This window comes from Bos indicus x Bos taurus, chromosome 17 (genome assembly GCF_003369695.1).
Source record: "Bos indicus x Bos taurus breed Angus x Brahman F1 hybrid chromosome 17, Bos_hybrid_MaternalHap_v2.0, whole genome shotgun sequence".
NCBI lineage: Eukaryota > Metazoa > Chordata > Mammalia > Artiodactyla > Bovidae > Bos > Bos indicus x Bos taurus.
In genome coordinates this window covers 549623-576335 of record NC_040092.1, presented here as the reverse complement: position 1 = coordinate 576335, position 26713 = coordinate 549623, and the positions used below count along the sequence as shown (strand labels likewise).

The 26713-nt window shown below is 63.3% G+C and overlaps 1 protein-coding gene across 2 annotated transcripts; it reads right to left on the bottom strand.

Annotated features, from left to right (window-relative positions):
* Positions 1 to 911: 911 nt before the first annotated feature.
* Positions 912 to 26713, bottom strand: DGCR2 (DiGeorge syndrome critical region gene 2). Of its 2 annotated transcripts, none has more exons than XM_027566035.1 (10): positions 26457 to 26704; positions 19713 to 19835; positions 11441 to 11566; positions 9663 to 9882; positions 8618 to 8691; positions 8135 to 8311; positions 7487 to 7690; positions 4462 to 4614; positions 3790 to 4026; positions 912 to 2858 (listed from the first exon to the last, which is right to left on the bottom strand). In XM_027566035.1, exons 1-10 carry the CDS (start codon positions 26533 to 26535, stop codon positions 2611 to 2613), a joined length of 1641 nt encoding a protein of 546 aa, XP_027421836.1. In that variant the 5' UTR covers positions 26536 to 26704; the 3' UTR covers positions 912 to 2610. The 2 variants fall into 2 exon arrangements, with proteins under 2 accessions (XP_027421836.1, XP_027421837.1); XM_027566036.1 differs by having other exon boundaries at positions 1688 to 2858; positions 9663 to 9873; positions 26457 to 26713.

The window sequence follows — 26713 nt, the reverse complement described above, 5'->3', positions numbered from 1 at the left end:
CAGAGTCAGAGGGCATACTGCCAGCCGCACCGTGAGGAAGGCGAGTGCCAGGGCTGGCCTGCGTGGTGCGGCGGTGAGCAGCAGGCAACGCAGGCGGCGGGCAAGGGCGGTGTATTTATCAGGAGGGTGGGTTACAGGCGTGGCTGAGGCCTCGAGGATCCAGGCCCGGAGAGGACCGCAGGGGCGGCTCCTCCAGCTGGGGAGACAGCTGGGCAGCACCAGCTGCCTGCAACCGCCGCAGGCCGGTCTCCGCCTGAACACCTCGCTTTCACGGCTGCCCCCTCCCCCATTAGTCCTGGGTCAGGGGTGCTACTGGCACGCCCCTACAGACCCGGGGACGGAGGCTGGGACCAGGAGCGCCCCGGCCATCAGCGAGGACGACGTTCGATGGGGAGGGCAGCTTGGGTCCCAGGGCCACTGACTTTCGGGCGGCTGGCTGGAAAGGACGTCCCAAGACCACGGCCGCCTGATCAAAGGGTCTGGGAGGCCACTGCGCCCCCACCCCGCCTTAGGGCTCGGCCCTGGCTTCTGCGCCCAGCGGATCCCGGGCCGCGGTCCGTGCCTCAGTAGCTCCAGAGGCTCTGCCGGCACCCTACCCAACCCCCACCTGGTGCTGTCCGCAGTGCTGACGGGGCCGCCTGCCGCTTGCCGGCGTTCAGGTTGCCTTCCCCAAACCCCAGGGCCTCCCCCGACCCCGCGCGCTGCGGGAGGGTGGGTTAGGACCGCAGGAGGACTGCCTGAGGCCGAGTCCGCTGGGTGCCCGCTGGTCCCACACCAGCAACTGGTGAGTCACTAAAGAACAGGGTCAGAAAACAGAAGTGCTGGGGTCTCTGAGCCCCACAGCTGTCCCGGCTTCCAGAGACGCCGGGGCCTCCCACCCCAGCTGGGGTCGCACCAAGGACTGCCCACAGTTCTTCCAGAACACAGGTTTATTTGGCATTTGGATGAAATGGTTCTCACAGCATCTTAAGAAAAGAATTAGTGCCAACCCAACCAAAAATAAACCCAAACTAGAAACCCTTAGTGAAACAAAAACAAACAGGCCTTGAGATGGTGGAGTATGGACACCCACCCGGAACAGGCAGCCAGGAGCCCTCTGGCGCACAGGACTCTCAAGCAGGGCTGGCCAGGACTTGTCTGACCGTGGCCCCCATGGCTGCCCCAGGACACCCTCACCTGCCTGACTGGCCTGGCACCCTTCGGTCCCCACACGTCCTGTGTGCACGGGTCTAAGGCCTGGGCCAGGCCCCTTGGGGTGCCCACCCCAAAGCAAGAGTGCTCACGACCCTCACCCGCACCAATTAGGCCTGTGGTGACCGCTGTGCCCAGCACACAGCAGCGGCAGGACGCACCTTCTGCTCCCTCTTCAGCAGTCAGGCCCTCCACGGGGGTTGCAGGCCTGCACAGCACATGGCCCCCTGCATGGCGCGGCCTCCAGCACTGGCTCCTGAGGGCCAAGCCCTGCTCTGTGGGCAACGTGAGCATCTCATGCCACCCGGGAAGAAGAAAACGGTCTCCACGGGAAACTGTGTTGGCACGGCTGGGCACCACCCTCTTCGTCACCCCTCCTTGCTGCTGGCCCACTGAGGCTGTGAGGGGCCCCAGGCGAGTCCCCGCGGCTGGCCACCGCCCGCAATCACATGGACCCAGACACACATGCACACAAAGAAAAAGCCAGACACTCGACGTAGAAAAGATGATGTGCTGAAAATCGCACAAAACCCGCTTCATCTCCAAACCTCAGAAATGCTAAAGCCCCATGTCAGGAGACAAGACCACTGCCCAGAAGCAGGCAACAGGGACCCTCAGTCAAAGGCCCCCTGGGGCAGGGCACCCAGCGCCCTGCTGCTGGGCACAGCAAGGCGGCATGCAGCCACCGGGTTCCGGGGTGGCGGTGCTGGGCAGGCATCGGGCTTTCAGGTGGACAGCCCAGGACGTGAGCTTCAGCCCCTCCCCCCAGGGACACGACCCTTTATGGCACAAACAAGGTGGGGTGGGGCAGGGTCAGCAGGAGCGGGGGCACCCAGATTCCAGCGGCGGCGAGGCCCAGGGCGGGACACCCGGGCAGGCTAGAGGCCTCAGCCTGGCTCCAGGGCTACAGGGGCGCCATGCACGGTGCTGGGGGAGCCTCGGGACGGGCACCGAGCTTCACTGAGCCCAGCAGGGAAGATAGCACAGAGCCGGCAGCCCCACCTCAGGGCCTCGGCAGAAAGGCCCCCAGCCAGGCCCACCGTGTGACAATGGGAGCTGGGGGCACCCCCAGAGCAGCCTCTGAGGCACCCGCCCAGGCCGTCGACAGTTCTCAGATCAGGTGTGCCCACACTGGGGCAACAGCCAAGCCCAGCAGAGCCAGGGTGACCCTCCCCACGGCAGCCGCGGCGCCTCCTCTGTGAACTCTACCAGTCGAACGCTGTTGAAAGAGAGACAGGAACCGGAAGCTACACGTATCTGAGCCCTCAAGGAGGCCCCGGGGCTGGGGGATGGGGTGCTCCCTGGGGACCGCATGTGCGCCTGGCCGAGGCCCAAGCTGCCTCGGGCCCTCACGCTGCCCACGGGCACCAGTGTCTTTCTCAGGGCAGAGACGTGCCTCTCGGGCCCGCGGGCCGTCCTCTACACTACGGTGTTGAGGGAACCTCGGCTGTGCTGGCTGCCCCCTGGCAGCGCCTCTGGGGTGGGGGCACCCCCACCCGGGCCGGGCTCAGGCGGTGCCAGGAGAGCGCTGCTGCTGTCGGCCGAGTCTTCCAGGTCGGCCAGAGGGGCCCCGGGGGTGCGCTCCGGGCGCCGGGGCACTGTGCCCTCCCGGTTGCCATCTCCAGTGGCGGGAGGGGCGGCTTCCACCGGCTCAAAGGCGTCATCTTCTGCGGGAGGAGACTGGGGTCAGCGGGGCGGGGCGGCTCCCAGCGGCTCCTCCCTGCAGCTGCACCGTGCGGGGGCTTCATGGGCAAGCGGGGGTCCGGCTGTGAGCAAACCCCGGTGGGTGTATGCGGGGTGGGGTGGGGGGGACAGGCTTTGACAGCAGAACAAAGGTGGCCCTCACGCACACGCACGAGGCGCGGGCTGGACCTCGGGGCAGGTGAGGGTGACGGCCTGGGCAGGGGTCCCCAAAACAGCCTGCCTGAGGGGGGCGCGGCAGCCCCGACTCCCACACGCGCGCTGGAAGCGGGGGCCCAGGGACCCAGGCACCCAGACTGGGGCCCCGCGCACGCGCACTCCTGCTGTCCCGCCCACGGAGGCGTCAGGGACCCGCTGCCCCAGGAGCACCGCTCGCTCTTCCCCGTCCCTGCCAGCAGGCGGCGACAGCCTCTCCCCGGGGCAGAAGTCAGGTCCAAGTGCTTCCTGCCTATGCGCGCCACACGGGAGGGAACGCTGACCTAACAGACCAGGTCACAGCAGCGCGGGCCTTGCAAAGCCCGCCTGCTACGTCGTGTCTGTGCGTGTGACACACGGGGGCTCCGTAGGGACTCCTGCGTGCACCTGGGACAGGGCCGGGCCAGGCTGTGGATGGGCACCCGGTGTCCCTCTGCTCCACTGCTGACGGCTGGTTTTCACAGCGTCAGACGGACCAGACTCACTCATAGGTTCTGTTCCCACTGGACAAGAGGGCCCGCCGTGGGGCGTGGCCTCAATTCGCCACACGTGCACCCCGCCCAGGACCCCCTCCCCACAGGGCCCGGCTGAGGGGTCCCGGGAGGGAGGCAGGGGCAGGGTGAGCCCGCCCACCCCTGCAGTGGGGCCACCTTAACAGCAAGAATGGGGCCCATGCTGCAGCTCCCACGCCCCGAGGATCACCTGCGGGGTCGTAGAACACGCTGTCCGGGTTGATGGAGGCCTCGTAGGGTGGCGGTGGGTCATCGGGCTGGTCGATGTCCGGGTACTTGTATGCGGTGTAGGGCGGAGGCGGATCGTGGAAATGGAAAGTCCCACCTTCCCCGTCGTCGGAAAGGTGCAGGGGCGTGAGGCCCGTGCCAAAGCCGTCGGGGCCGTAATCGAAGCCGGGGATCCTGCGGCCGAGGTTGAAATGGTGCACTGGGCGGAGAGAGGGGCACGGGGCTGTCACTCGGGCTGGACGCCCCAGGCGCGGAGCCGCACACCCCGGCGGCCACCTGCCGAACCAGAGCCCTGACCCCGCGCCGACGCCCCGGCCTGACGCCTACCCTGCAGCTCCGCCCCCAGGAGGGTCGTCGAGAGCCTCGCTGCCCACGTGAGGTGGGCCCTTCACACCCGAGGCCCAGCGTCGCGGATCCGCAGCCCGGCCGCTCCCCCACCCGGCGAGGCGGGATCTCGGAAGCTACGCGGCGGGGGCGGACGTGCAACCACGTGCGCCGAGGGTGGGCCACGCCCCCAAGCGGCCACCAGCCACTCACACCCGGGTCTCCACGGCAGGCGGCCCGGCAGCTGCCCACACGGCCCGGGGGCCGGCGCCCCTCCCACCACACGGACGCCGGGGGGCGGGGCACTCACGGTTGGCCCCGATGAGGGACTCGATGCGCTCGCGGCGCCTCTGGCGCAGCCGATGGACCATGAAGAGCAGCAGTGAGAGGACGAGGAAGGACGACACGCAGCTGACGACGAGGCGCATCCCGCTGGCCATGGAGTCCAGCAGGCTGCCGCCGTCTGCGGGCGGGAGGGCAGCGCTCAGGGGCCCCGCGCCCCGCCCCCAGCGCCCCCCGCCCATCTCACCGGGCTAAGTAGGACCGTGGTGGCCACAGGGCCCAGAAGGGAGGAGTGTCCCCGGGCAGGGGGCTGAGGTCAGCCGGGCCATATCAGCGTCCAAGCTTAGACCTGGCCAGAGCTCTGTCCATCCTGCACCACAGTCCTCACACACAGGCCAGGCTCACCCGGAGCCCGCAACTGATCAGAGCGTCTGGGTGCGCCCCCTGGACCTGAGAGTCCCGGATCCCAGCCCCCACCTCCCCTCGCCCCGCCAGTGGCTCTTCTGATTCCTGACTTCCCAGCACCCACCCTCCTGCTGGCCCTCTCTGGGGGTGGGAAGCCAGGGCCTCCTCGGGGGATCCACTGCGGACCGGGGGTCCTGCAGAAGGGAGAGGTGGCCAGCCAGAAAGGATGTCCTCCCCCAGGTCACGGTCCGACCCCAGCAAGTCTGGCAGGGCCTGCCCTGTGGGGGAGGCCCAGGGCCCCCAGGAGCTCCCTGGGGCTGGGGCTGGCCCTGCACCTGCACCAGAGGCCTCGGGACAGAGGCTCCGGTGGGCGCCGACCCACCCCACCAGCCGGGAGTCCGGAAGTCCTCCACCCTGGGAGGTGGCTGCTGCTGCTCTGCTACGGGCCGGGCCAGCACCTCTGCACCCCCGGGGACCACGGCAGCGTCTGGTGACACCTCTGGTGGGCCTGGTGGGACACAGCTCAACACCCTGGTGGCACCAGCCCACGGGCCAGCCACCTTGCCCGATGCACACCAGGCCTGCTGGGCGTGGTGGGGGCAGAAGGCAGGGCCGGCAGCCCCAGGCTCTGACCCACACAGGGGTCACGGGCATCGTGTCACAGCATCGGAATGCCTGCCCCTGGACCCAGAGTGGAGACCAGAGGGCTTCCAGGGCAGGGGCGGCCTGAGTGTGAAGGCTCCAGGTCCCCTCTCGACCCCCTGCCTCTGCCGCGTGGGCAGGCACCCAACCGCAGCCTGACAATACACTTCACGGCCAGGCTCACATGGGCTCCCCTGCAGCTGGGTGTCCTGCTGAGACACCAGGGAGCAGCGTGCGAAAGGGCACAGCCCCTCCAGATCCCGCCCCTCAGCAGGTGTGGCCAGGGCGTCTGCCAGCCTGTGGTCAGCTCAGAGGTCCCAGCACGGGGCGTTCTCTCTGCAACGATGAATTCCTACTCGGCCCAAGGCAGACCCCAGGACATGGTCAAGGTCCCCAGTGGCCGTCCCTGGCGCTCGGCGGCAGGAGGCACCAGGAGGCAGACGCAGAGAACAGCATCCTTGGGGACAGAGGCCTCCCGGGCCCTGTGGTCGCTCGGGCCATGCCCGGCAAGGCTGCCCACTGTTGTCCAGGCACAGGCAGTGGGCATCAGGCCCAGCCTCTGAGGCGGCTCTGGGACGGGCCCCTCCCCTCCCAGACCCTCGAGGTGGGCGGCGGCCTGTTCTTCCCCAGGGTGGCCCATTTGCATTTCGTTTAGTTGAGAGTTTTTCCATACTCCGCACACAAGAGCTTAGGGGTCTCATCTGTGTTTCTCTGTTGGTGCTTTATCTCTTCATTTCCTCAAGGGTCTTCCACAAGCAGAAGTTTCTGATTTTGATGAAGTGTGATCTATTAATGTTTCTTTTGATCTAAAAATGCTGTGTATCCCAAGGTCACAAAGGTTTTTCTTACTTTTTCTTTTAAAAGACTTAATTTTAAAAGTACGCTGGGGAGGCATCAACTGTGAGGCTGGGACTGACGTACAGACGGCACACTATAGTGTCATCAGACGGCGAGAGCCTACTGGGCAGCACAGGGCACTCCGCTCCGTACTCTCTAAAAACCTACAGGGAAAGAACCTTGCAAAAAGTGGGCGTGTGTGTAACTGATTCCCTCTGCTGTACACCTGAAACTGAAGCATTGCACATCAGCTACACCTTGGTAAAATTTTAAAAAATTAAAAATAAAAGAACGTGTGCTTTCTTCTGGAAGGTGTATGAAGGTTTACACGGTGTATGAACACCTTGGCAGCGACTCTATACACAGCAGGGAGCACAGTAGAAGGCTCACGCGCTTGTTTCTACACAGCAGGGAGTGCAGTAGAAGGCTCACGCGCTGGTTTCTGGCTTAGGGATTTCCATTGCTGCAGCACTGTGTGTTCCAAGTCCAGCCTTTCTTCACTGAATTGCTTTGTGCCTCTGCTGACTATCAGCTGACTGCGTGCGTGTGGACTACCACTAGACTCTTCTGTTCCACTGATCTGCATGTCAGTTGCTGAAATCACCGTTTAGATACTATGACTACACAGTAAGTTTTCAACCAGGTACCGTGAACCCTCCAACTTTCTTCTTTTCTAAAACTGGTTTGGTTATTCTACTTCCTTTGCCTTTCCACAGAAATTTTAGAATCAGCTTGTCAACATCTACGAAAATCTGCTGGAATTCTGGTTGAGACTGCGCAGAATCCAAAGGTGATTCATGGGAGAATTCACCTCCTGATGACTGAGTCTTCTGATCCATGAACATGGTATACGCATGCCTTTCTTTCATCAGCATCTTATGATCGTAGCATACAGAGGGTTTGCCTACTCTATGAGACTTAAACCTCAGTGCAAGTATAAGGAGGTGGAAGGACAGGTCACCACATACCACCCACCGCCTGGCGTCCACCCAGGGGGCACCACCAAGCGGGGAGCGCTACAGCAGGCCTGTGGACAACGTCTCGTCTTTTGCTTAAGTTCCCCTGAGCACCAGATGCAGACACAGAAGCACCCCAGTGGAGGCTGAGGTGGAAGCCGGCTCCAGTGAAGGGGCGCCCGGTCCGGGCCCCAGCCCCAGGCGCAGGCTCACCTGGGTCCAAGCACATGAACTTGCAACACTCCTTGGGGTCCTTGCGGTACTGCTGGCAGCCCTGTGGCCGCTCGCACAGCGCGGCCACACACATCTCGGGCTCCCCGCCGTGGCAGGTGCAGCTCAGGCACGGGTCGTCCCCCTTGGGGGTGAAGTAGAAGCCTTCATCCACCACGTTGTCCTTGATGTCCACACACGTCTGACCTGCGACAGGCACAGCGGACCTGCGCATCAGCCGCCTGGGAGAGTCCTGGCACCACAGGCCGGGGCTGCGGGGGCCGCAGAGAGCAGGAGAGGGGAGGAGGGAGTCGTGGCTCCGGATGCGAGGCGCGGCGGGGCCTCTGGCCGCCGCCATCTCCTCACTGCGCAGCCGGGCAGAGCCTCCGTCTACCCTGGGGAGGAGCGAGGGGTCACAGGGGACACTACCGCCCAGGCCCCAGCCATCTCCAGGTCAGAGGTCAGAGGCCCCGCAGAGTCAGGTGTGCCGGGTCCCTGCGGCCCCCGGGGGTCAGGTGCACTGAGAGGCCCCCCTAGGAGTCAGGTACACTGAGAGGCCCCCGGGAGTCAGGTGCACTGAGAGGCCCCCGGGGGTCAGGTGCACCGAGAGGCCCCCGGGGGTCAGGCCCTGGGGTTGGGGGCCCCGCTCACTCCTCTTGCACAGGAAGGACGACTTGTCCTGGCAGCTCTCGGCGCGCCAGCTGTGTAGGTCGTGGTGGCGCAGCGTGGGGAAGTGGAAGCACTGCAGCTGCGCGCAAAACACGCCGTCACCCTCCGCCGTGGCCGCCGCCAAGATGGGGTCCGGGGGCAGCAGCACTTCCGAGGAGCCTGCGGGGCGGATGGACGGCGTCACGGGGACTGCCCGCCTCCGTTCCTCTGCGCGCACCTCTGCACGTGCCCGGGGGCCCCAGGGGCGCAGGGACACGCTGCGGGGGTCGGCAGCGCCCACAGGAAGGGGGAGGACGCCTCTTCCTCCCGGGGGGACGCAGCGGGCGCTCTGCGGGCGAGGGGCGGGCCCAGCAGCTGGGGGGCGGGGCCCCGCGGGCCGTTGCGGCGCCCACACCCCCGGCTGCCTGCCAGGAGAGCTCGGGCAGCCAAGCCCAGCACGTCTCCGCAAAGGCCAGGGAGCCTCACCTTTGGACGCCACCTCCCAGTGTCCTACGGAGCGGTTGCGGCCGGTGACGACGTACTGGTAGCCGACCCACAGCCTGCAGGAGGCAGATCGCAGGAGGCGTCGGCTCTGAATGTGCGCCTTTGATGCTTCCGCTGACCTTTACAATGTGAGCCTCAAAAGCATGAATGGTCTTTTCAAGGTTTGATACTTAATTTTAATAAATGTATTAAAATTCTATACAAGTTTACCCGTCATTTTCGTCCTGCGAGCCTCCTGCTAACGCTGCTCTTCTCAGCGGGTCTCATCAGACAGATCCACATCCAAGCAAAGCCACCCCAGGGCTGCGGGGTGGGCCCTGTGTGCCCCCAGCCCCAGCCCTGGGGGTGCCCACGGTCCCTGCAGCCCCACGTGCATGTGCCCACCCGAGGGCACGGCCTGCCCTCCCCCTTCTGCAAGCACTTACCACCACCCTCGGGCTAGGCACTTCTAAGGTCACCAGGAAGACCCATGGAGCCCCCCCTGCCAGTCACTGTGCCAGCCCCTGCCCTCGTGGGCTCTGGCCACCCTGCAGTCCACGCCCCGTGGGAGGGTGCCCCAGGGCCCGCCCCTGCAGCGTGGGTGGGTCCTCAGCTCCCACTGGCCCCAGAACAAAGCCCTGAGTGCTGGGTGGGGACAGGCTGGCTGTGTCCACACGTTCTCTCCGACCCTGCAGAGCCTGCGGGCCTAGAGCCAGGCTCAGAGCCAGCACGCGCCCTGGTCAGCCCTGGTTCCCCGTGGTGGTTCGGGAAGGGATGAGCAGGCCCACGGCAGGCTCTCAGAAGGACCCTGTCCACTGGCACGGCCCACGAGCCAGGCCCACCGAATCCCACACGCAGCAGCCCGTCCTGACTCAGGCCCAGACCCCCTGCAGCTGCACCATAATCCCCGTGGGAGAGCCGAAGGGCTGCCCAAGGCACCACAGCAGACACCGCCCCTGCCCTCCAGGAGTCGCCGCCCCGAGCCCACCCAGCCCCCTCCTCGCGCCCTCGAGGCCCCGGTGCCCCGGTGCCGGGCCCAGCAGCTCACTTGTGCTGGTCCTGCCAGGTGAAGCTCCGCTCCGGCTGCTCCCACTCCTGGGCCAGCACAAAGCGCAGCTCCTGGTCGGTGGAGAAGGTGGCCAGGGAGCCATTCACGCGCTGGCAGGTCTGTGCGGCGTCCCAGTAGCTCTCCCCGCTTAGGTAGGCGCGGTAGCAGCTGGCTGTCCCCTCATAGTGGTGCCACCCCGTGGGGCACTTCCCTAGGAAACATGCAGGACGGGGTGGCCCCAGTCAGCACCCGCAAGGCCATCACACCAGCATGTGCGGCTCAGGAGGCGGGGGGACGTGAGGCGGGGGGGATGCGGAGGCCGGGGGACACGGAGGCTGGGGGGACGTGAGGCTGGGGGACATGAGGCTGGGGGGACATGAGGCCGGGGGGATGCTGAGGCTGGGGGACGCTGAGGCCAGGGGAGATGCGGAGGCTGGGGGGACACGGAGGCTGGGGGGGATGTGGAGGCCGGGGGGACACTGAGGCCGGGGGGACACAGGCTGGGGGGGACACTGAGGCTGAGGGGGACACTGAGGCCAGAAGGACACTGAGGCTGGGGGGACACTGAGGCTAGGGAGGGCAGTGAGGCTGGGGGGGGTACGGAGGCTGAGGGGGATGTGGAGGCTGGGGGGGATGTGGAGGCTGGGGGGACACGGAGGCTGGGGGACACTGAGGCCGGGGGGAGACGCTGAGGCTGGGGGGGGTACTCTGAGGTTGGGGGGGACGCTGAAGCTGGGGGGATACTGAGGCTGGGGGGAACGCTGAGGGAGGGGGGAACGCTGAGGGAGGGGGGAACGCTGAGGCTGGGGGGGGGACACAGGCCGGGGGGACACTGAGGCTGGGGGGACACTGAGGCTGGGGGACACTGAGGCTGAGGGGACGCTGAGGCTGAAGGGGGATGCTGAGGTTGGGGGAGATGCTGAGGCTGGGGGGGGACATTGAGGTTGGGGGGGGATGCCGAGGCCAGGGGGACACTGAGGCTGGGGGGGATGATGAGGTTTGGGGGGACGCTGAGGTTGGGGGGATGCTGAGGCTGAAGGGGGACGCTGAGGCCGGGGGGGATGCTGAGGTTTGGGGGGGACGCTAAGGAGCTGAGGAGGGTTGGGGGGGGACGCTGAGGCTGGGGAGGATGCTGAGGAGGCTTGGGGGGGACGCTGAGGCAGGGGGGGACGCTGAGGAGGGTTGGGCAGGGACGCTGAGGCTGGGGGCAAACGCTGAGCCTAGGGGGGCGAAATGCTGAGGCCGGGGGAGGGTGCTGAGCCTAGCGGGGGATGCTGAGGCCGGTGCGGGGACGCTGAGGTGGGGCGGGGCTCTGCTGCTGGGGGGCCAGGGCGGTCAGGATGGGGTGCTGCGCCCACTGGGTAAAGCAGTGGACAGGACGGTGGGCCCCCCGGGTGGGCGGCGGGAGCGCCCCACCCAGGCCTGTGCCCGTCTGCTCAGGGGGTCAGCTGTGCTGCGCCCTCGGTCTGTCTTCCTGAATGCTTCTAAAACACGTACACTGTAGGAAGCTCATGAAGTAACCAGCTACTGATTATTTTTTTAAGCACAGGCAGGGCAGCCTCCTCCACGAACCAAGGGCAGTCCACTTGGGCCCCATGTGGCAAGCATCTTGTGGGAAAAGCTCCAGGGCCTGGTGCTGGTCTCAGCTTCCCCGCCCGGCAGGGAGGCCCTGGGCAGGCCATCCTGCCGCCCCAGCCACCGGAGGAGCCTGAAGCAGGGTTTCAGGGGGACCCATGGGGTGGGCCCTGGGTCATCACCAGGGCAGGCCTGCAACTTACTGCTGAAGCGCACGGGCTGTGCCACGCTCATGGCATGCAGGTGCGAGGGGTCGCTGCCGCGCGCCCGGCCTGGCCTCGGGTCCGCAGCCTCCTTCCCATGGTAGGGACGTGCCTGCCCGCTCACTTCTGAAAGCAGAGAGCAGTGGCTGCAGACAAGTTGGAGGGCAAGGTGCTGCAGGGAGTTGCCGGCAGGCAGACGGCCGCGGGCGGGCGGGCCGGAGGGGCCGCTGGAGACCCCGTCTATTCAGGCTTCCTCAGAACCCTTCTCACGCGCAGTTCACGCCTCACGGGTCACACGTGTGTCTCACTGAGCGCGCCTGGGAAGTCTCCACTCTTCACAAAATGGGGCCTCCACACTGTGCTTCCTGACAGGCCCCTGTGGAACCCCGCAGCTCCAGCCCAGGGGCTCCCTGCGGAGCCCAGGCGGGGATCCCTCTCTGCCTGTCGCCCCTCCCTCATCATCAAGGCCAGGGCCCGGGCACCCACGCAGCCCTCCCGTGCAGCAGGCCTGCAGCACGGCCCAAGTGTGAACACGAGGCGCAGGGGGAGGCAGACGCTAGCTCTGTGCGTGTGGTCCAAGGATGACTCACAGGCCTGAGCGAGGAGGCCCAGGGGAGTGAGATTCACCTGGGGCACCGGCAGGACCCTCAGAGGCCGCGTCCCTGGGGCGCTGTGCCCCAGCTGCAGGCCCAGCAGAGGACACGGCTGCACGGCCCGCAGAACAGCCAACACGGTCTGCAGACACCCCCACCCACACACAGACACACACACACACACCAGGCACCCAACTTGGTCTGCAGAGACAGCCCCCACCACACACACACACACACACACACACACACACACACACACACACAAGGTCAGCACAGCGGCCAACACAGTCTGCAGAGACACCACACACACACACACACACACACACACACACACACACACACACACACACACACACCAGGCACCCAACTTGGTGTGCAGAGACACCCCCCACCACACACACACTCTGGGCTTGTGCTGGGGTGAGCCCGGAGGGTGGTGGGAGGTGCCGTAAACCCTCCTGATTGTGGCAGCAAGACCCTAATTCTCCAAGCAGCGGCAGAGTTCACGTGCAAAGCACAGGAGTCCTGAGCACTGGATCACCAGGGCATTCCCCGATGTTGTTTTTATTTAGTCACTTTTACTTTTTCTCGTTATAGAATAACACATATCCAATATAAAATATCTGAGAAACACAAAAGTTTGGATAGAGGAAAACAGACCAACTGTCGTTATTCCAGAGGTGGCCGCCCTTCCAAACACTCTTTTCCATACAAATCCTTGAAACAGTTGGAACCATGTCCAACACGAGCTCACACTTTGCGGTGTGTTAAGACCATGACAGCTTTGATTGTTTTAGGCGTGGGAAAGTCACTTCTGCCGGCCGTGCAGGCCCCGTGAGGGTTCTCTGTTGGGCTCCCCTTGACTCCTGGCTGGTGGAGAGGCTGTGTCTGCAGCCCCGAGACCCCAGAGCTCTGCACCACCCGCACCAATGGCTGGGCGGTGCTTTTGGAGCTCCCACAGCCCGTGTCAGAGACAGAGAGGGCACTGCCACCCATCAACAGTGCCCCAGGCCTGAGAGAAGCTCCAGCGCCCTTTCCCACCTGGGGCGGGGGCCCCAGGCGCACACCTGGGCGCCGCTGCTCTCCTCCTGGGGGAGGCTGTGACCAGCGGCTCTGGGGCAGGGTGAGGCTGCAGAGCCAGGGCCCAGGGCGGCCGGCAGAGGGGCTGGCAGGTCCCTGCGGGGCTCAGGGGTAGGCAGGGCGCAGCATGGGCACGCCTGGGACACGGGTGTGGGGAGGCTCACCCACGCGCCTGCACTGCACACTCCCTGCTGGCTACTCCAACGAGCAAGACCTGTGCTTCCACTGGATCCCACCACGCAGAGCCCTGGGCACCTGGTCAGGACCGGTCAGACTGCTCAGAGACAGGAATCTGGGGCACAGGGGAGGGGGAGGCCCAGCCCTGCCAGGGGCGCGGGGCACCAGGTGGCTGGGAGCAGCCTGTGGGAAGCCATCTGCAGCCCGTGGGGGCAGGGCAGGCGGCCCAGCATGGGGAGTGTCTGCACCGATCCTCTGCACATCCGCGCGCCCGCGTCTCCCCTCCTGGCTCCCTGCCCCCCCCGCCCAGCACACACGGCCCGAGTGTCCCGGGAGCTGGGGGCCCTGAGCCCTGAGTGGGGGCCTCACTCCTGAAGTGCGGTCGGCGCTGCTCCAAGCCTGGAATCCAGCCTGAGCCCAGCCCTGACAGCTCTTAAGCTCCTCTTAAGATAGCCCACCCAGGGCAGCGGTAGAGCGTGCGGGGCACTCGGCTGGTCAGAAGTGGAGAGGACTTGCGGATAAAGGACAAAATGTGAGTCCACTTTGCGTCTAGACACGCCTGTGCAGGCTCCAAGCTGTGGGCACCCCTGCTGCTTTCCTGTCTCACACCAAACAGGTTGAGAACCGTGGTCCAAAATCCAATGCCTCCTTAGCCGGTGCAGGCTTTCTAAAACTAGAGAGCCCACAGATACACGGTTACCAGCGGGCTTTCTGTTATGCTGCATGTGTTCCTGCAACTGATTCTCTCTGCCCTCAGCCGGGGCCAGGCCCTGCGCACGGGGGGTCTCACAGTCGGGGGAGCCCAGGACCGCCACCTCTGTCTTGCTCCCTTGGGGACACACGCATGACGTGGCCAATGTGTGCAGCACAGAGAGAAAAACTGCAAACACAGCGAGTTCTGAGTCTGCTACTGCCTGTGACAGCGCGGAAGCACTGGGGAGGAGGGGGAGGGACGGGGGAGGGGGAGGGACAGAGGGAGGAGGGGGAGGGACAGAGGGAGGAGGGGGAGGGACGGAGCCGCCAGCACACGGGGAGCACCGAAGGGAGGAGGGGGAGGAACAGAGGCGCCAGCACACGGGAGCACTGAGGGGAGGAGGGGGAGGAACGGAGCTGAGAGCACACCGGGAGCACTGCGGACCTATGGTCCCTGTCTGGTCTGCTTAGAACTGGTCAGAGCTGGCTTTTTTTCTGGACAGACTTCCTTTCAGTTTGTAGAAAGGTGCGGCCTTTAGCACTGCCATCGGAACAGCGAAGGACGAGCCATTTACAAGCACTCAGCCCCACCCCCGTCACCAGTCACGCAGCCTCCCTGCATGGTTCTGTCACTCAGTGTTCAGCGAGCCTGTAGCTGGAAAACGCGTCTGTCCCGCCCGTCCCGGGGCGGCTGCCAGGCTGCAGGCTGAGGAGCCTGGCAGCCCCTTCCCAGACAATACGTGCTTGTCCTCTCTGCAGTGAGTCTTGTGAAGGTTAACAGACAAAACCACAAAGACAGTTTACCAGCCAAACTAGTTAAAAAACAATCCAACTGAGTGAAGGTGAAGCTCCTACTGACATTACGAGGTGACTCCTGAACCGGGTGTGTCCCACCCAGCGACTGTTAACAGCACGAGCTCCTGAGACGCAGAACCCAGGCAGGACATGGAGCCACGGTCCTGAGGCTGAGATCTCCCCGTGCCCAGGACTCCAAGAAGCTCGGCTTCCAGACACAGAGTGATATTTAGAGAGGAACGCTGCACAGAGTGAGGGCCGTCTCAGAAGGCGAGAGCGGCCAGCAGCGAGACTTTAAAGAAGGCGCAGTCACAGAGGCAAACAGCAGCACAGAGATGAGAGGCCTGAAGACTGGCGGGCAGGAGGACGAGCCGCAGCTCACAGCAGGCGACTGCGTGTCCAAAGGAGCCTGGTTATCCCTGCTGTTCCAGGACCCGGTCCCGTTAGCACCTGTCAGCCTCAAGCTTCTCTTATCATAGCAGGAACTCACTGTCGACTTATTTGAACCTTGAAAGCTAAATCCTAGGCCCACAGTGGCAGAGTAAGGAATCTAGAAAGCTACATACCCGACCCAACAATCTGACATGTAAGAATTCACATTAATGATACCTCTTCAATTCCCCAAATAGAACAGTCTCCCCCCAACCCCACATATGCACAAGGTTACTCACTGTGACATTATTTATAACAGCAAACTAACGAGAACAACGCAAAGTACATCATGAGAAACGCGGGGCTGGAAGAAGCACACGCTGGAATCAAGACTGCCAGGAGAAACATCAAGAACCTCAGGTATGCAGATGACACCACCCTTATGGGAGAAAGTGAAGAGGAACTAAAAAGCCTCTTGATCAAAGTGAAAGAGGAGGGTGAAAAAGTTGGCTTAAAGCTCAACATTCAGAAAATGAAGATCATGGCATCCGGTCCCATCACTTCATGGGAAATAGATGGGGAAACAGTGGAAACAGTGTCAGACTTTATTTTTTGGGGCTCCAAAATCACTGTAGATGGTGACCGCAGAAAAGTTATGACCAACCTAGACAGCATATTCAAAAGCAGAAACATTACTTTGCCAACAAAGGTCTGTCTAGTCAAGGCTATGGTTTTTCCTGTGGTCATGTATGGATGCGAGAGTTGGACTGTGAAAAAAGCTGAACGCGGAAGAATTGATGCTTTTGAACTGTGGTGTTGGAGAAGACTCTTGAGAGTCCCTTGGACTGCAAGGAGATCCAATCACTCCATTCTGAAGCAGATCAACCCTGGGACTTCTTTGGAAGGACTGATGCTAAAGCTGAAACTCCAACACTTTGGCCACCTCATGGGAAGAGTTGACTCATTGAAAAAGACTGATGCTGGGAGGGATTGGGGGCAGGAGGAGAAGGGGACGACAGAGGATGAGATGGCTGGATAGCGTCACCGACTCGATGGACATGAGTTTGAGTGAACTCCGGGAGTTGGTGATAGACAGGGAGGCCTGGCGTGCTGCGATTCACGGGGTCGCAAAGAGTCGGACACGACTGAGCGACTGAACTGAACTGAACGACAACAAACTAAAGGCCCACGCGTAAGAGCCTGGCTAAAAACACACGGCACGTTCTTAACCGCTCAGCGTCACAGTGATCCAAGCCTGTGCCCCGACCACTGCAGGTGAAGACGCTGCAGCTGACGGTTCTATGAAGAACCTTCTAGAACTAAGACCAACAACAGATGTCCTTGTCATCACAGCAGTCTGCAATACAGAAGTAGGAAGTCAAGAGACACCTGGAGTAACAGGCGAGTTTGGCCTTGGAATACAGAATGAAGCAGGCAAATGCTAACAGAGTTTTGCCAGAGACCACACTGGTCACAGCAAAAACACTCTCTTGCAACAACACAAGAGATGAGTCTACACGTGGACATCACCAGATGATCGATACCAAAATCAGATTGATTCTGTTCTTTGCAGCCGAAGATGGAGAAGTTCTACACAGTCAGCAAAAACAAGACCGGGAGCTGACTGTGGCTCAACTCATGAACTCCTTACTGCAAAATTCAGTCTTCAACGGAAGAAAAGTAGGGAAAACCACCAGGCCATTCAGGTATGACCTAAATCAAGTCCCTTATGACGACACAGTGGAGATGACAAAGAGATTCAAAGGATTAGATCTGATAGTGCCTGAAGGACTACGGACGAAGGTTTGGGACGCTGTACAGGAGACAATGACCAAAATCAGCCCTAAGAAAAAGAAATGCAAGAAGGCAAGGTGGGTGTCTGAGGAGTTTCACAAGTAGCTGAGAAAAGAAGAGAAGCAAAAGGCAAAGGAGAAAGGAAAAGACACACCCAACTGAATGCAGAGTTTCAGAGAACAGCTGGGAGGGACAGCAAAGTCTTCCTCAATGAACACTGCAGAGAAGCAGAGGAAAAGAACAGAATGGGAAAGACTAGAGATCTCTTCAAGAAAACTGGAGCTGTAAAGGGAACATTTCACGCAACGATGGGCACAATAAAGGACAGAAATAGTAAGGATCTACCTGAAGAAGAAAAGGGTTAGAAGAGGTGGCAAGGATACACAGAAGAACTATACAAAAAAGACGTTAATGATCCGGATAACCACGACGGTGTGACCACTCACGAAGAGCCACACATCCTGGGGTGTGAAGTCAAGGGGGCCTTAGGAAGCATCACAACCAACAAAGCTAGTGGAGGTGCTGGAAGTCCAGTTGAGCTGTTTCAAACCCTAAGAGATGATGTTGTTAAAGTGCTGCACTCAATATGTCAGCAAATTTGGAAAACTCAGCAGTGGCCACAAGACTGGAAAAGGTCAGTTTTCATTCCAATCCCAAAGAAGGGCAATGCCAAAGAATGCTCAAACTACCGCACAATTGCACTCATCTCACACGCTAGACAAGTAACGGTCAAAATTCTCCAAGCCAGGCTTCAGCAGTACATGAACCGAGAACTTCTAGATGTATAAACTGGATTCAGAGAAGACAGAAGAACCAGAGATGAAATTGCCAACATCCACTGGATCACAGAAAAAGCAAAGGAATTCCAAAAGCCACCTGCTTCCGCTTCACTGACTACACTGAAGCCTTCGACTGTGTGGGTCATTAAGGAACCGTGGAAAGCTCCTGACGAGATGGGAATGCCAGACACCTTCCCTGCCTCCGGGGAAGCCCGAGGCAGCTCAGGAAGCTGTCTGCCGCGGAGGCGGCACTGGTGCCTTCTCTCAGCTGCGCTCAGACTCGCAAGCTGCCCACAGGCTCTCGGGCTCCTGGCGGCCAGCGCCCCGAGGCCCGCCCACCTGAGCCGCTGCGAGAGGCTCGCTGGCGCCTGACCACACCGGGCAGAGCGCCTCTCTGCCCGGCCCTGCACACTGTGCCCGTTGCTCTGTGACACGCCTGATCGGCTCTTGCCCCTGGCAGGCCTTCTGTTTGCTAGACCACAAGCCTTTCTGGGTGACGCCATCTCCCTCGGAGGCGTGCCCGTCCGCACTGTTTATCAGCACTTTTTGACAAAAGGGAGACTTAACTTTAATCTGGTAAAACTGGTCATCTCCACAGCATTTCCGTTTGGCTGTGCCGGGCCTGTGTGGCCGCCTGGCTGTGCGTCTGGCTGCGGTGCTCGGGTGTCTCCCTGGGGTGGCTTCTCTCGTGGTGGAACCCAGGCTCAGCAGTCGTGGCGCACGGGCTAAGCTGCTCTGAGGCACATGGGATCTTCCCAGAGCAGGGATCGAACCCGTGTCTCCTGCATCGCAGGCAGATTCTTTACCCCTGAGCCACCAGGGATGCTCTGCTTTCATTTCGGAGTTAACCTTTTGTGTGACTTGAAAATGACCCTTCTCTACACCGAAGTCATACAAGTATGCTACCCCCGTCTTCCAGGAGCTCGTCTCCAAGGAGCCTGCGGCTCATCTCTGTACAGGGCATGGGGACCGCAGCACCCCAGCCGCAGCGCGGGGTCGAGGCCGCCTCCTGCCGCGAGTCGAGTCTCCACTGTCTCAGGCAGCTCTTCCATCACACAGCCAGTCTGGTTTCCCTGGGCCAGCCGTGAAGGAGGCCTCGTGCTGACTCTTCTCCAAGTCCCCACCTCAGGGCCTGATCCTTCCAGACGTCTCTAGTGACTCGTCCCATTTCCCCAAAAACCCTCCAGGGATGCACTGAACCCACAAATTAATGGACCAACAGGCAGCTTCACCATGCCGAGCCTTCCTTGCTAAGAACACCCTCTTTATTCAAGTCTTCTCTAATGCCTCTTAATAAGGCTGTAACTTCTTCTCCGTTAAAACTCCGACACACTGTTTACACCCCCGCCCCCGTGCATCAGAGATTGCTCACGGAGAACAGGGACCAGGCAGCTATTTCCAGCAAAAGGGGTCTCCAACTGGGACCTGTGCTTTCCACCAGCTGACAAGGCTGGAGGGAGCCCGCAAAACACGCCCACCTCCAGCCGCCAACTGCCCTCAGGGGAGGGAGGCGCTGCCAGGACCACCGCCCCCTGCAGGCCGGCCATGCCCCCCGGCCCGATCCCCGCACCCACGTCCCTCAAGCCTTCCCAGCGCCACGGGAACGCACCCCGGGCTCAGCGACACCAGCAGGCGCTGGGAGGGGCTCTGGGCACGGCGGCTGCGGCCCCCCTCCCGGGCCCTGGCAGGCAGGCTGTCCGGAACACCGTCTGCTTTTCATCTTCCAAAGACACTGCTGGCATGACCGAGCCCCGGGTCGTCTTTCCCCGTTTCCTTGGTCCCTGTGGTTTTACGTCTTTAGCTGTGATTCTAGCAGGCTTTCAGCAGGACCGTGAAACAGCCTCCTGTGGTCACTCCAGCAGGCCTGCAGTCCAAGCTCAAAAGCCGCCGGCCGAATGTGGCTAGGCTGTCCCACGGATTCGCTGAAGCTCCCGCACAGGAGGCTCCCAGCAGAGCCTCGCCTGCACCCCGCCTCGCACGCGCACTCACCTGGACAGGCGGCCTCGTCGCTCCCGTCCTCGCAGGTCGCCAGGCCGTCGCACCGCCAGGGCAGGGGGATGCACTGGATGGCGCCGCTGCGGCAGGCGAACTGCCCGGGGCTGCACCGCAGCTCTGTGGGGGCAAACGCAGGGGCCCTGAGTGCGCGGCCCGGGCACACCCAGGGCGCAGGAGGCGCGCGGGGCAGGAGCAGGGAGCGGGAGGGGCCACCAGGGGCCGGAGCTCAGGCGGGAAGGTGTCCTGACCTCCAGGCACGCGGGCCAGGGTGTGACAGGGCACGACTTGCACTTAAGGGAGAACAGAGGCGGAGGCTTCCGCCAGGACAGATGGGCCTGCCCGGGCCGGCAGCTGCCTTCCGCCTGCCCGGGCTCCCCACGGGGGCGCCCAGGAGCAGAGTGGCCGCTGCGGAGTGACCCGAAGCTGGAGATCTAACTCTCGAGCCCTCGGGACGCAGCCTGCAGACTCCTGAGCTGAGGGCCACCCCAGGAGCCCAGGGAGACGGCAGCGAGGGCAGATCCGGTCCTCCACCCACGGGAGAAGCAAAGCGCCTCGGCCCGGGGGAGCAAGGATCAGACACCGCCCAGGCCAGAAGGGCCTGCCCTGAGGACAACAGCCGGAGCTCCACCGCACGAAAGCTCGGCTCTCCGCTTCAGACCAGAGCCGCCTAAGTCACGGGCGTGGGGCCAAGACAGTGAGAGCCTTGCCTGACTAGTGGGAAAACCTGACTCCAGGTCAAGGGCTGCCCTAGCTCTGCCTAAGCGAGCCCAAGACAGAGCTGGAGAGACCGCACCGTCTCCCGGTCACGCTCCACAGCAAGGCTCGAGAGCACCACAGGAACGCGCAGAAACACGCAGAGCTCAACAAGTCAAAATCCACAGTCTGTCATTCGGTAAAAACTATCAGACGCACAAACAAGCACGGCTGGTATACTGAACTTCTTCAGAGTTAGTAAAGCTTCTTGATCAAAAGCTCACGAAAGGCGCCTGAGCCAACGGAAGACAGAGCCCAGAGCGCACTCATGCTGGCACGGCCGCTGCCTTTCGACAGAGGTAGAGGGCGTCTCAGCAGGTGGCGGGGAGACGACTGGAAAGCCACACACACGTCCGAAGCAGCAGCTCAACTCACAGATGAGACGCAAATTCGGGGCTGCCCGCGGGGCGGGGCGCCGGGGTGACAGATGGCACAGCGCATGGTCCTGCCGCCTCAGCGCGCCCCTGCTTCCTGCGCTGGGCCCTGGGGCACGGCGTGCTCAGGCAACAGGAGCGTGGGGCTCCCAAACGCAGGGCCCTGGGCGTGCAGCTGTGCGCACACTCGCACACACAGAGCACGCGGCTGTGGGTGCGGCGGGCGTCACCACCGGTGAGTGCCGTGCACTGCGCGCAGGGCCAGGCCTGCAGCGTTTCCGGGGGCATGAAATGCCCCCAAAGTTCAACGTTTTGGAAAAATAATGAGGCAATAATCCTCTGCCTCCCTCTGAAGAAAAGTATTTTGAAATCTTAGTTCTTTTTGGAATAAAAGGCTTCCCAGGTGGCGCAGTGGTAAAGAATCTGCCTGCAAAGCGGGAGATGTGGGTTCGATCCCTGGGTCAGGAAGATGCCCCCGGAGGAGGGCATGGCTGCCCGCTCCAGTGTTCTTGCCTGGAGAGTCCCATGGACAGAGGGGCCTGGCGGGCTGCGGTCCCCAGGGCCGCAAAGACGCAGACAGGACTGAGCAACTGCACAGCCACGGGACAATGAGACGCAGGTCGCTGCATCCCAGGCTCTGAGTCTGCCCTTAAGGCACCTCCAGCTGAGCGATTCTGTTCATGTCGGAGCTCCTTTGCGCGGTCATCCTGAGTCTCAGTCCCCGTGAGGCAAGCAGGCACATGAACCCCAGTGACAGCCACACACAGGTCAACACCAAAAGCTGATCCGCAGCGGGCAGGTGGCCTTGGGTCCCCAGCACCTGCCACGCCTCCCCCCATAGGGCTGCCCTCTAAACTGCAGCTTCCGGAGGGAAAGTTTTGCTAAGAGGTCTCCTGGAAGGCGCCCTGCGGGCAAAAGAAGACAGAGCAAAGTTCTCATAAAGGCCTGTTTAAGAAGAACGACTCAAAGCTATGCTGACCGACCTACAGACGTCTCAACACTGACAACTGAAAAAGCAAGACCAGCGCACACGATGGCTAATTCCATTCGTGTAACGCTGGGATTGGATACACGTGAGCTTCTCCAAGTGTGGGAGACTCTGCTGGGCTTTCCCACGGCTCACCCTGGCCTGGACCCCTTCCCGTGCAGGGCTGGGTGGAGGAGGGCCCCGCAGATGCCTTCCAGGCCCCCGCCCCGTCCCATGTGACGGCAGGGCATGGCGGGTACCCCACCAACCCAGGGGCCCCACGGAGGAGCCAGCGGCGCGTGGATGCTGGGTGCACCGGGGGCCTGGCACCTTGCGTCTCCTGCTGACCCTCCAGCGGGCCCCTGCCCAGTGCCCTAGTCCCGGACACTCCCCAAACTGCCCAGCTCCTGAGCAGGGGGCCCAGGGTGGAAGGCAGCCTGCAGCAAGGCGGAGCTCAGGCTGGACGTGGAGACCCTCATCGCCCAGCGTCCACATAGACTCTGCTCTCAGACCCACCCTCTCCCGGCACGGAGCTGTCCACAGCTGAGGACAGACGGCCAGCTGCCCAGCAGCCAGCCTACAGAAAAGGACGGGAAAGGGGCTGGGGGGACGGCCACGCCAGGCAGAGAAGCGAAGCGCGGGCGACGGGGCTGGCAGGCGTGGCCATCGGAGGGGCTGCCTGTCCCCCTGTGTGGACGGGACCTGGTGAGCCCTCTGCGGTGAGCAGCCTCACCCGTCCTCGCCTCTCAGAGCAGCTCTCGCCCCCAGGGAGCAACCCCCTGGCCTGAGCCCCGGGCCAGCTGGCCAGGTCCCCACCACCCCCACTAGGCAGCTGCGAGGCCCATGGGTGCGGGGAGCCGCCGCTCTTTACGGCAAACATAAGGAGCCGTTTGTGCGTCGGCTCCGTCACCGATTTCCAAGCACCCGCTCTGTGCCAGACCAGGCCGGAGCCCCAGCTCAAACGTGCCTGAGTGCAAAACGTGCCCACAGGAACAATCCCGGCCCTGTCCACGGTGCAGGGTGTCCGGGGCACCCGGCCAGGCCCCCGCCTCCGGCCGCAGCTGGACTCACCGAGCTCACACCAGGCATCCGCGCGGCCCAAGCCACAGAGCTCACCGCCTGGGAGTGGGGGGGCTCTGAGAAACGTGCCCTTGTGCGCCCACCTCTCAACGCTCACGGCCCTTAGAGAGCATCTGTCCTATATCGGACAGTTCTCAGAACCAGAGGCCAAGTCACGCTGAGCCTGTGTGCCCACAAACCACGTCCAGGTCACAGGAGAGAGCCGAGGACAGCGAGCGGGCAGCTCCGTGCAGGGCTCCATGCTCTCGAGCCACCAGCCTGCACTTGCCTGGACCCGGAAGCAGGACCTGTCAGCGCCCCTCTCCTGTCGAGGCCCCACTTCCACAGAACAGCCAAAGCCGGCCGCGAGCCACGCCGGAAACCAAGATGCAGTCTTGGGTGACAACCGCCTGCAAGGCTGCCCGTCACCCTGCAAACACCCAACTAGTTCGAAGTTGGCTCGGCAGCCTGACAGGGGGCCACCTCCACACCGACTCCACGCCCAGCACGGGGGCAGCCCCGTGGCAGCCAGAGGGGGAGACGCTGGGCACCAGGGCAGGGCACCCCGTCGGCACGGCTGCTCCCGGGGCCAGGGGTGAGAGGACCAGGGAGGCGGGCTGTGCTGACAGCACCCTGGGTGAGGAGCCGCAGAGGGGCACGTGTCCAGGGCAGCCGCCGCGCAGGCTCCACCCCCGAGCCTGTCACCAGCGGGACCCTGCCCTGGCCCCGGCCCACCGCACCCTCACAGGCTGCCCCCTCGGGGAGCAGGCCATGACGCCCGCCCGCCCCTCGCTCCCCAACAATTGTGTGTGCCGGCGTCAACGCTCACGTGCGCGCACACAGGCACACACCAGGGGGCTGGGCGGGTAAGGCAGAGGAAGCCAATTGATAGCAGAGAGGTCTGCGCAGACGATGCACCGGGCTCTGTGAGCTCACTTTCTCCCTGCAACTCTTCTGTAAGTTTGAAATTATCCCCAAACAAAAATTTCTTCACTAAAAAAAAAAAGCTAGTGAAGTGAGAAAGAGCACTACGCTACCATCCGAGTCAGAGAGAACCCAAGGGGCCAGCCCAGCGCTCTGGAGGCCCGAGGGACAAGCTCCGCGTGGTGCGGGTCGGGGCTGAGCGCGGGCTCCAAGCTGGGGCGGGGGTGCCTGGCCAGCCCCAGGACAGACCCCACGGCATCCAGCCCGTCTGTGAGCCATGGTGCACGGGCTCGGGACACACCCCCCCGCTCCCTGGCCCCCAGAGCAGGTCTGCGGCTTGCTGACCTCGGTTCCCTAGCGGCACGCGGGAAGGACCTGAACCTGCAGGCAGCCCCTCCCCGGGCCCAAACTCAGCCCCCGGCTCCCCGCTGCGGCCATCCCCATCGCTGGCCTCTCCCGGAAGAACAGCACCCGCGTGCCTCAGCTCATCCAGCAGGGCAAGTGGGGGTGGCGGAGGGGTCGCCCAGATGCAGCTGGGGTTAAAGCCATGCAGGGTCTCCTTCCACAGCTGAGGCGAGAAACAGTTTTCCCAGCGCGCCTGAAGCCGCACTCCCAGAGGACTGGCTGCAGACGGAGCCAAGTCACTGGGGTGTCCAAGTCGGAGGCCCCCACAGGTCCCTCCAGCTCTGTCACCTCCGGGCACAGATCCCGGCCTTCCTGCCTCACCAGCCCCCACTCGTGATGCACCATCACAGCGGGCACCCAAGGGGAGGGGAGTTCTGGCGCTCAGATCAGGGCGCTTGGGTGGGAGACGGGCCGCAGACCCACCGGGAGAGCCTCGGCTGGCTCTGGGAGCAGGGGGCCCGAGGGGAGGGCAGTGGGGCTGCCGGGGAGAGCCCAAGCCTCGGGACAAAATCCTCCCCAGAGCTGCCGGGATCTCCAGCTCTATCCTGCGGCCCGCTCTCTAAGACGGAGCCAGCAGCAGGACCTCCCCCACAGGGACCCCCTGAGAGCCCCGGCACCCAGTGCATCCTCAACCACCAAGACCACACAGGCTGCCCAAAGGCCCGGCTGGGCGCTCCTGGAGGCCGCTCTGTGAAAGGCCCAGCCTGCGCCCGGAGGGGCCATGGGTGCTCCCCCTGGCAGGGGCCCTCCAGGGAAGCAGGGGTGCCGCATTTTCCCCTCCTCACCCCCAGTGGGGGGTCTGAGCCAGGACTCCAAGTGGGCAGGCTAAGACTGGCAAAGCCCCTCCCAGGTGCCAGTCCGCAGACCCCGGCCTGGCAGGACAGAGCACACACAGGCCCCAGGGGGGAGACTCCACTTGCTGCTGAGCCAGAGTCAGGAAGCCAGCTGGAGGCCCAGGTTTCTCAGGGCAACTCCAGACACCCACAGGGGTTATTGTGAAGGCCCGACCTGGCAGCCACGGGCGCAAAGGACAGCTTTGCTCCCCATCCAGTCGCTTCCCTGCCCCAACTCGGGCCTGCTGCAGGCCACCGCTTCCCACCTCTGCCGCGGCCGGCCGGGGACCAATTTCCCCGCCCTGCTTCCAGCTGAAGAGCACATCCACTAAGAAGGCACCTTTTCTTCAGGTGAGCATCCCTAACGACGGGCAGGCAGGCCAAGATGTTTCCTGAACTGCTGCCGGCCGGCTGTTAGGATGTGTGGACAGACAGCAAAGGAAAGGGAGTTGGGGAGCTTGGTCACATCCCTCGGTGGACCCAGAGCCTCCCCCCAACCAAGGACACAAGCGCCGTGTGGCTCCGCCCCTCGGAGTCCAGCGACGTAACAGAAGACCAGGACTCGGACGGGATGACTCCTGCCTCCCCACAGGTGTAGACATGTTTTCTGAAGAACGCAGTAACAAGCACGCACAAACCCGTCGGCTCTGGTCCCTCACAGCCCACATAGCAACCTCCTTCAGAGATGCTGGCTTCACTTTCTACCAAGACCACCCCGCAGCCAGTCACCCCGCCGCCCCAGAAGCACCACTGGCCCCTGCAACTGAGTGTGGGCCAGGGCTCTGGCTGCCGAGCGGGCCCCGGGGAGGAGGTGGGGCGCCCGGCGGCAGATGGCGAAGGGCAGCGAGGTGCAGAGTGCCCGGGCCGGGAGCCCGCCTGGGGCCTGCACACTGCCGCGCTCCACGACCTGCTGGAGACACGCTGTCCTGACAGCACCCACAAAAGGGGCCCTGGCCACTTCTGCCTGCACGGGCCCCTCCCTCCACTAAATAGGGTCAAGAAGCTCACTCTGCAACCGCATCGACACAAAAACGAGCGCATTTATACGTGCGTGTTACAGCATCTCCTTCAACCTGAACACTCAGGGGCTCCTTCCCGCTGATTTTAGAACACCTTTGCAAGGCACCAGAGCACCGCGGGCCCCGGCCTTCTACGCCTGACGGAAGAATCGGCCCTGCGTTCGGGCTCTTGATTTCTAGCGGACAGAGGTGTGTGTGGGGGGGGGGGACACATCGGAAACAAGAGGTAAGGCTCGTGCGGGACCTTCTGCGGCCCGGATCCCAGCTCCCCACCCGGGCTCTCCTCACGCGTCTGAGGGACCCCGCCGGGCGGCCAGGGCTTCCAGGCGTCCGGCCCGAGCCCGCCGGCCGCGGAGCGCGCGGTCCCTGGGGCGCCCCCGGCCCGGCCGCCCCCCGGCGCGCACCTGGCCGCAGCGGTTCGGTGACCGTGAGCACCAGCAGGAAGAGCAGCAGGAACGCGCCGCTGTCCGCCTTGGGCACCATTTATCCTCCGTTCATCGTCCCCGGGGCGGCCGCGCGGGCCGGGCCGAGGGGTCGGGCCGGGCCGGGGCCGGGCCAGGTGAGGGCGCCGCAGGGAGAGGGCTCTGGGGGGCCGCAGGCGGGCGCGCGCTCTCGGCCGCCGCCTCGGGCTCCGACTCCGGCTCCGCGCAAGATGGCGGCC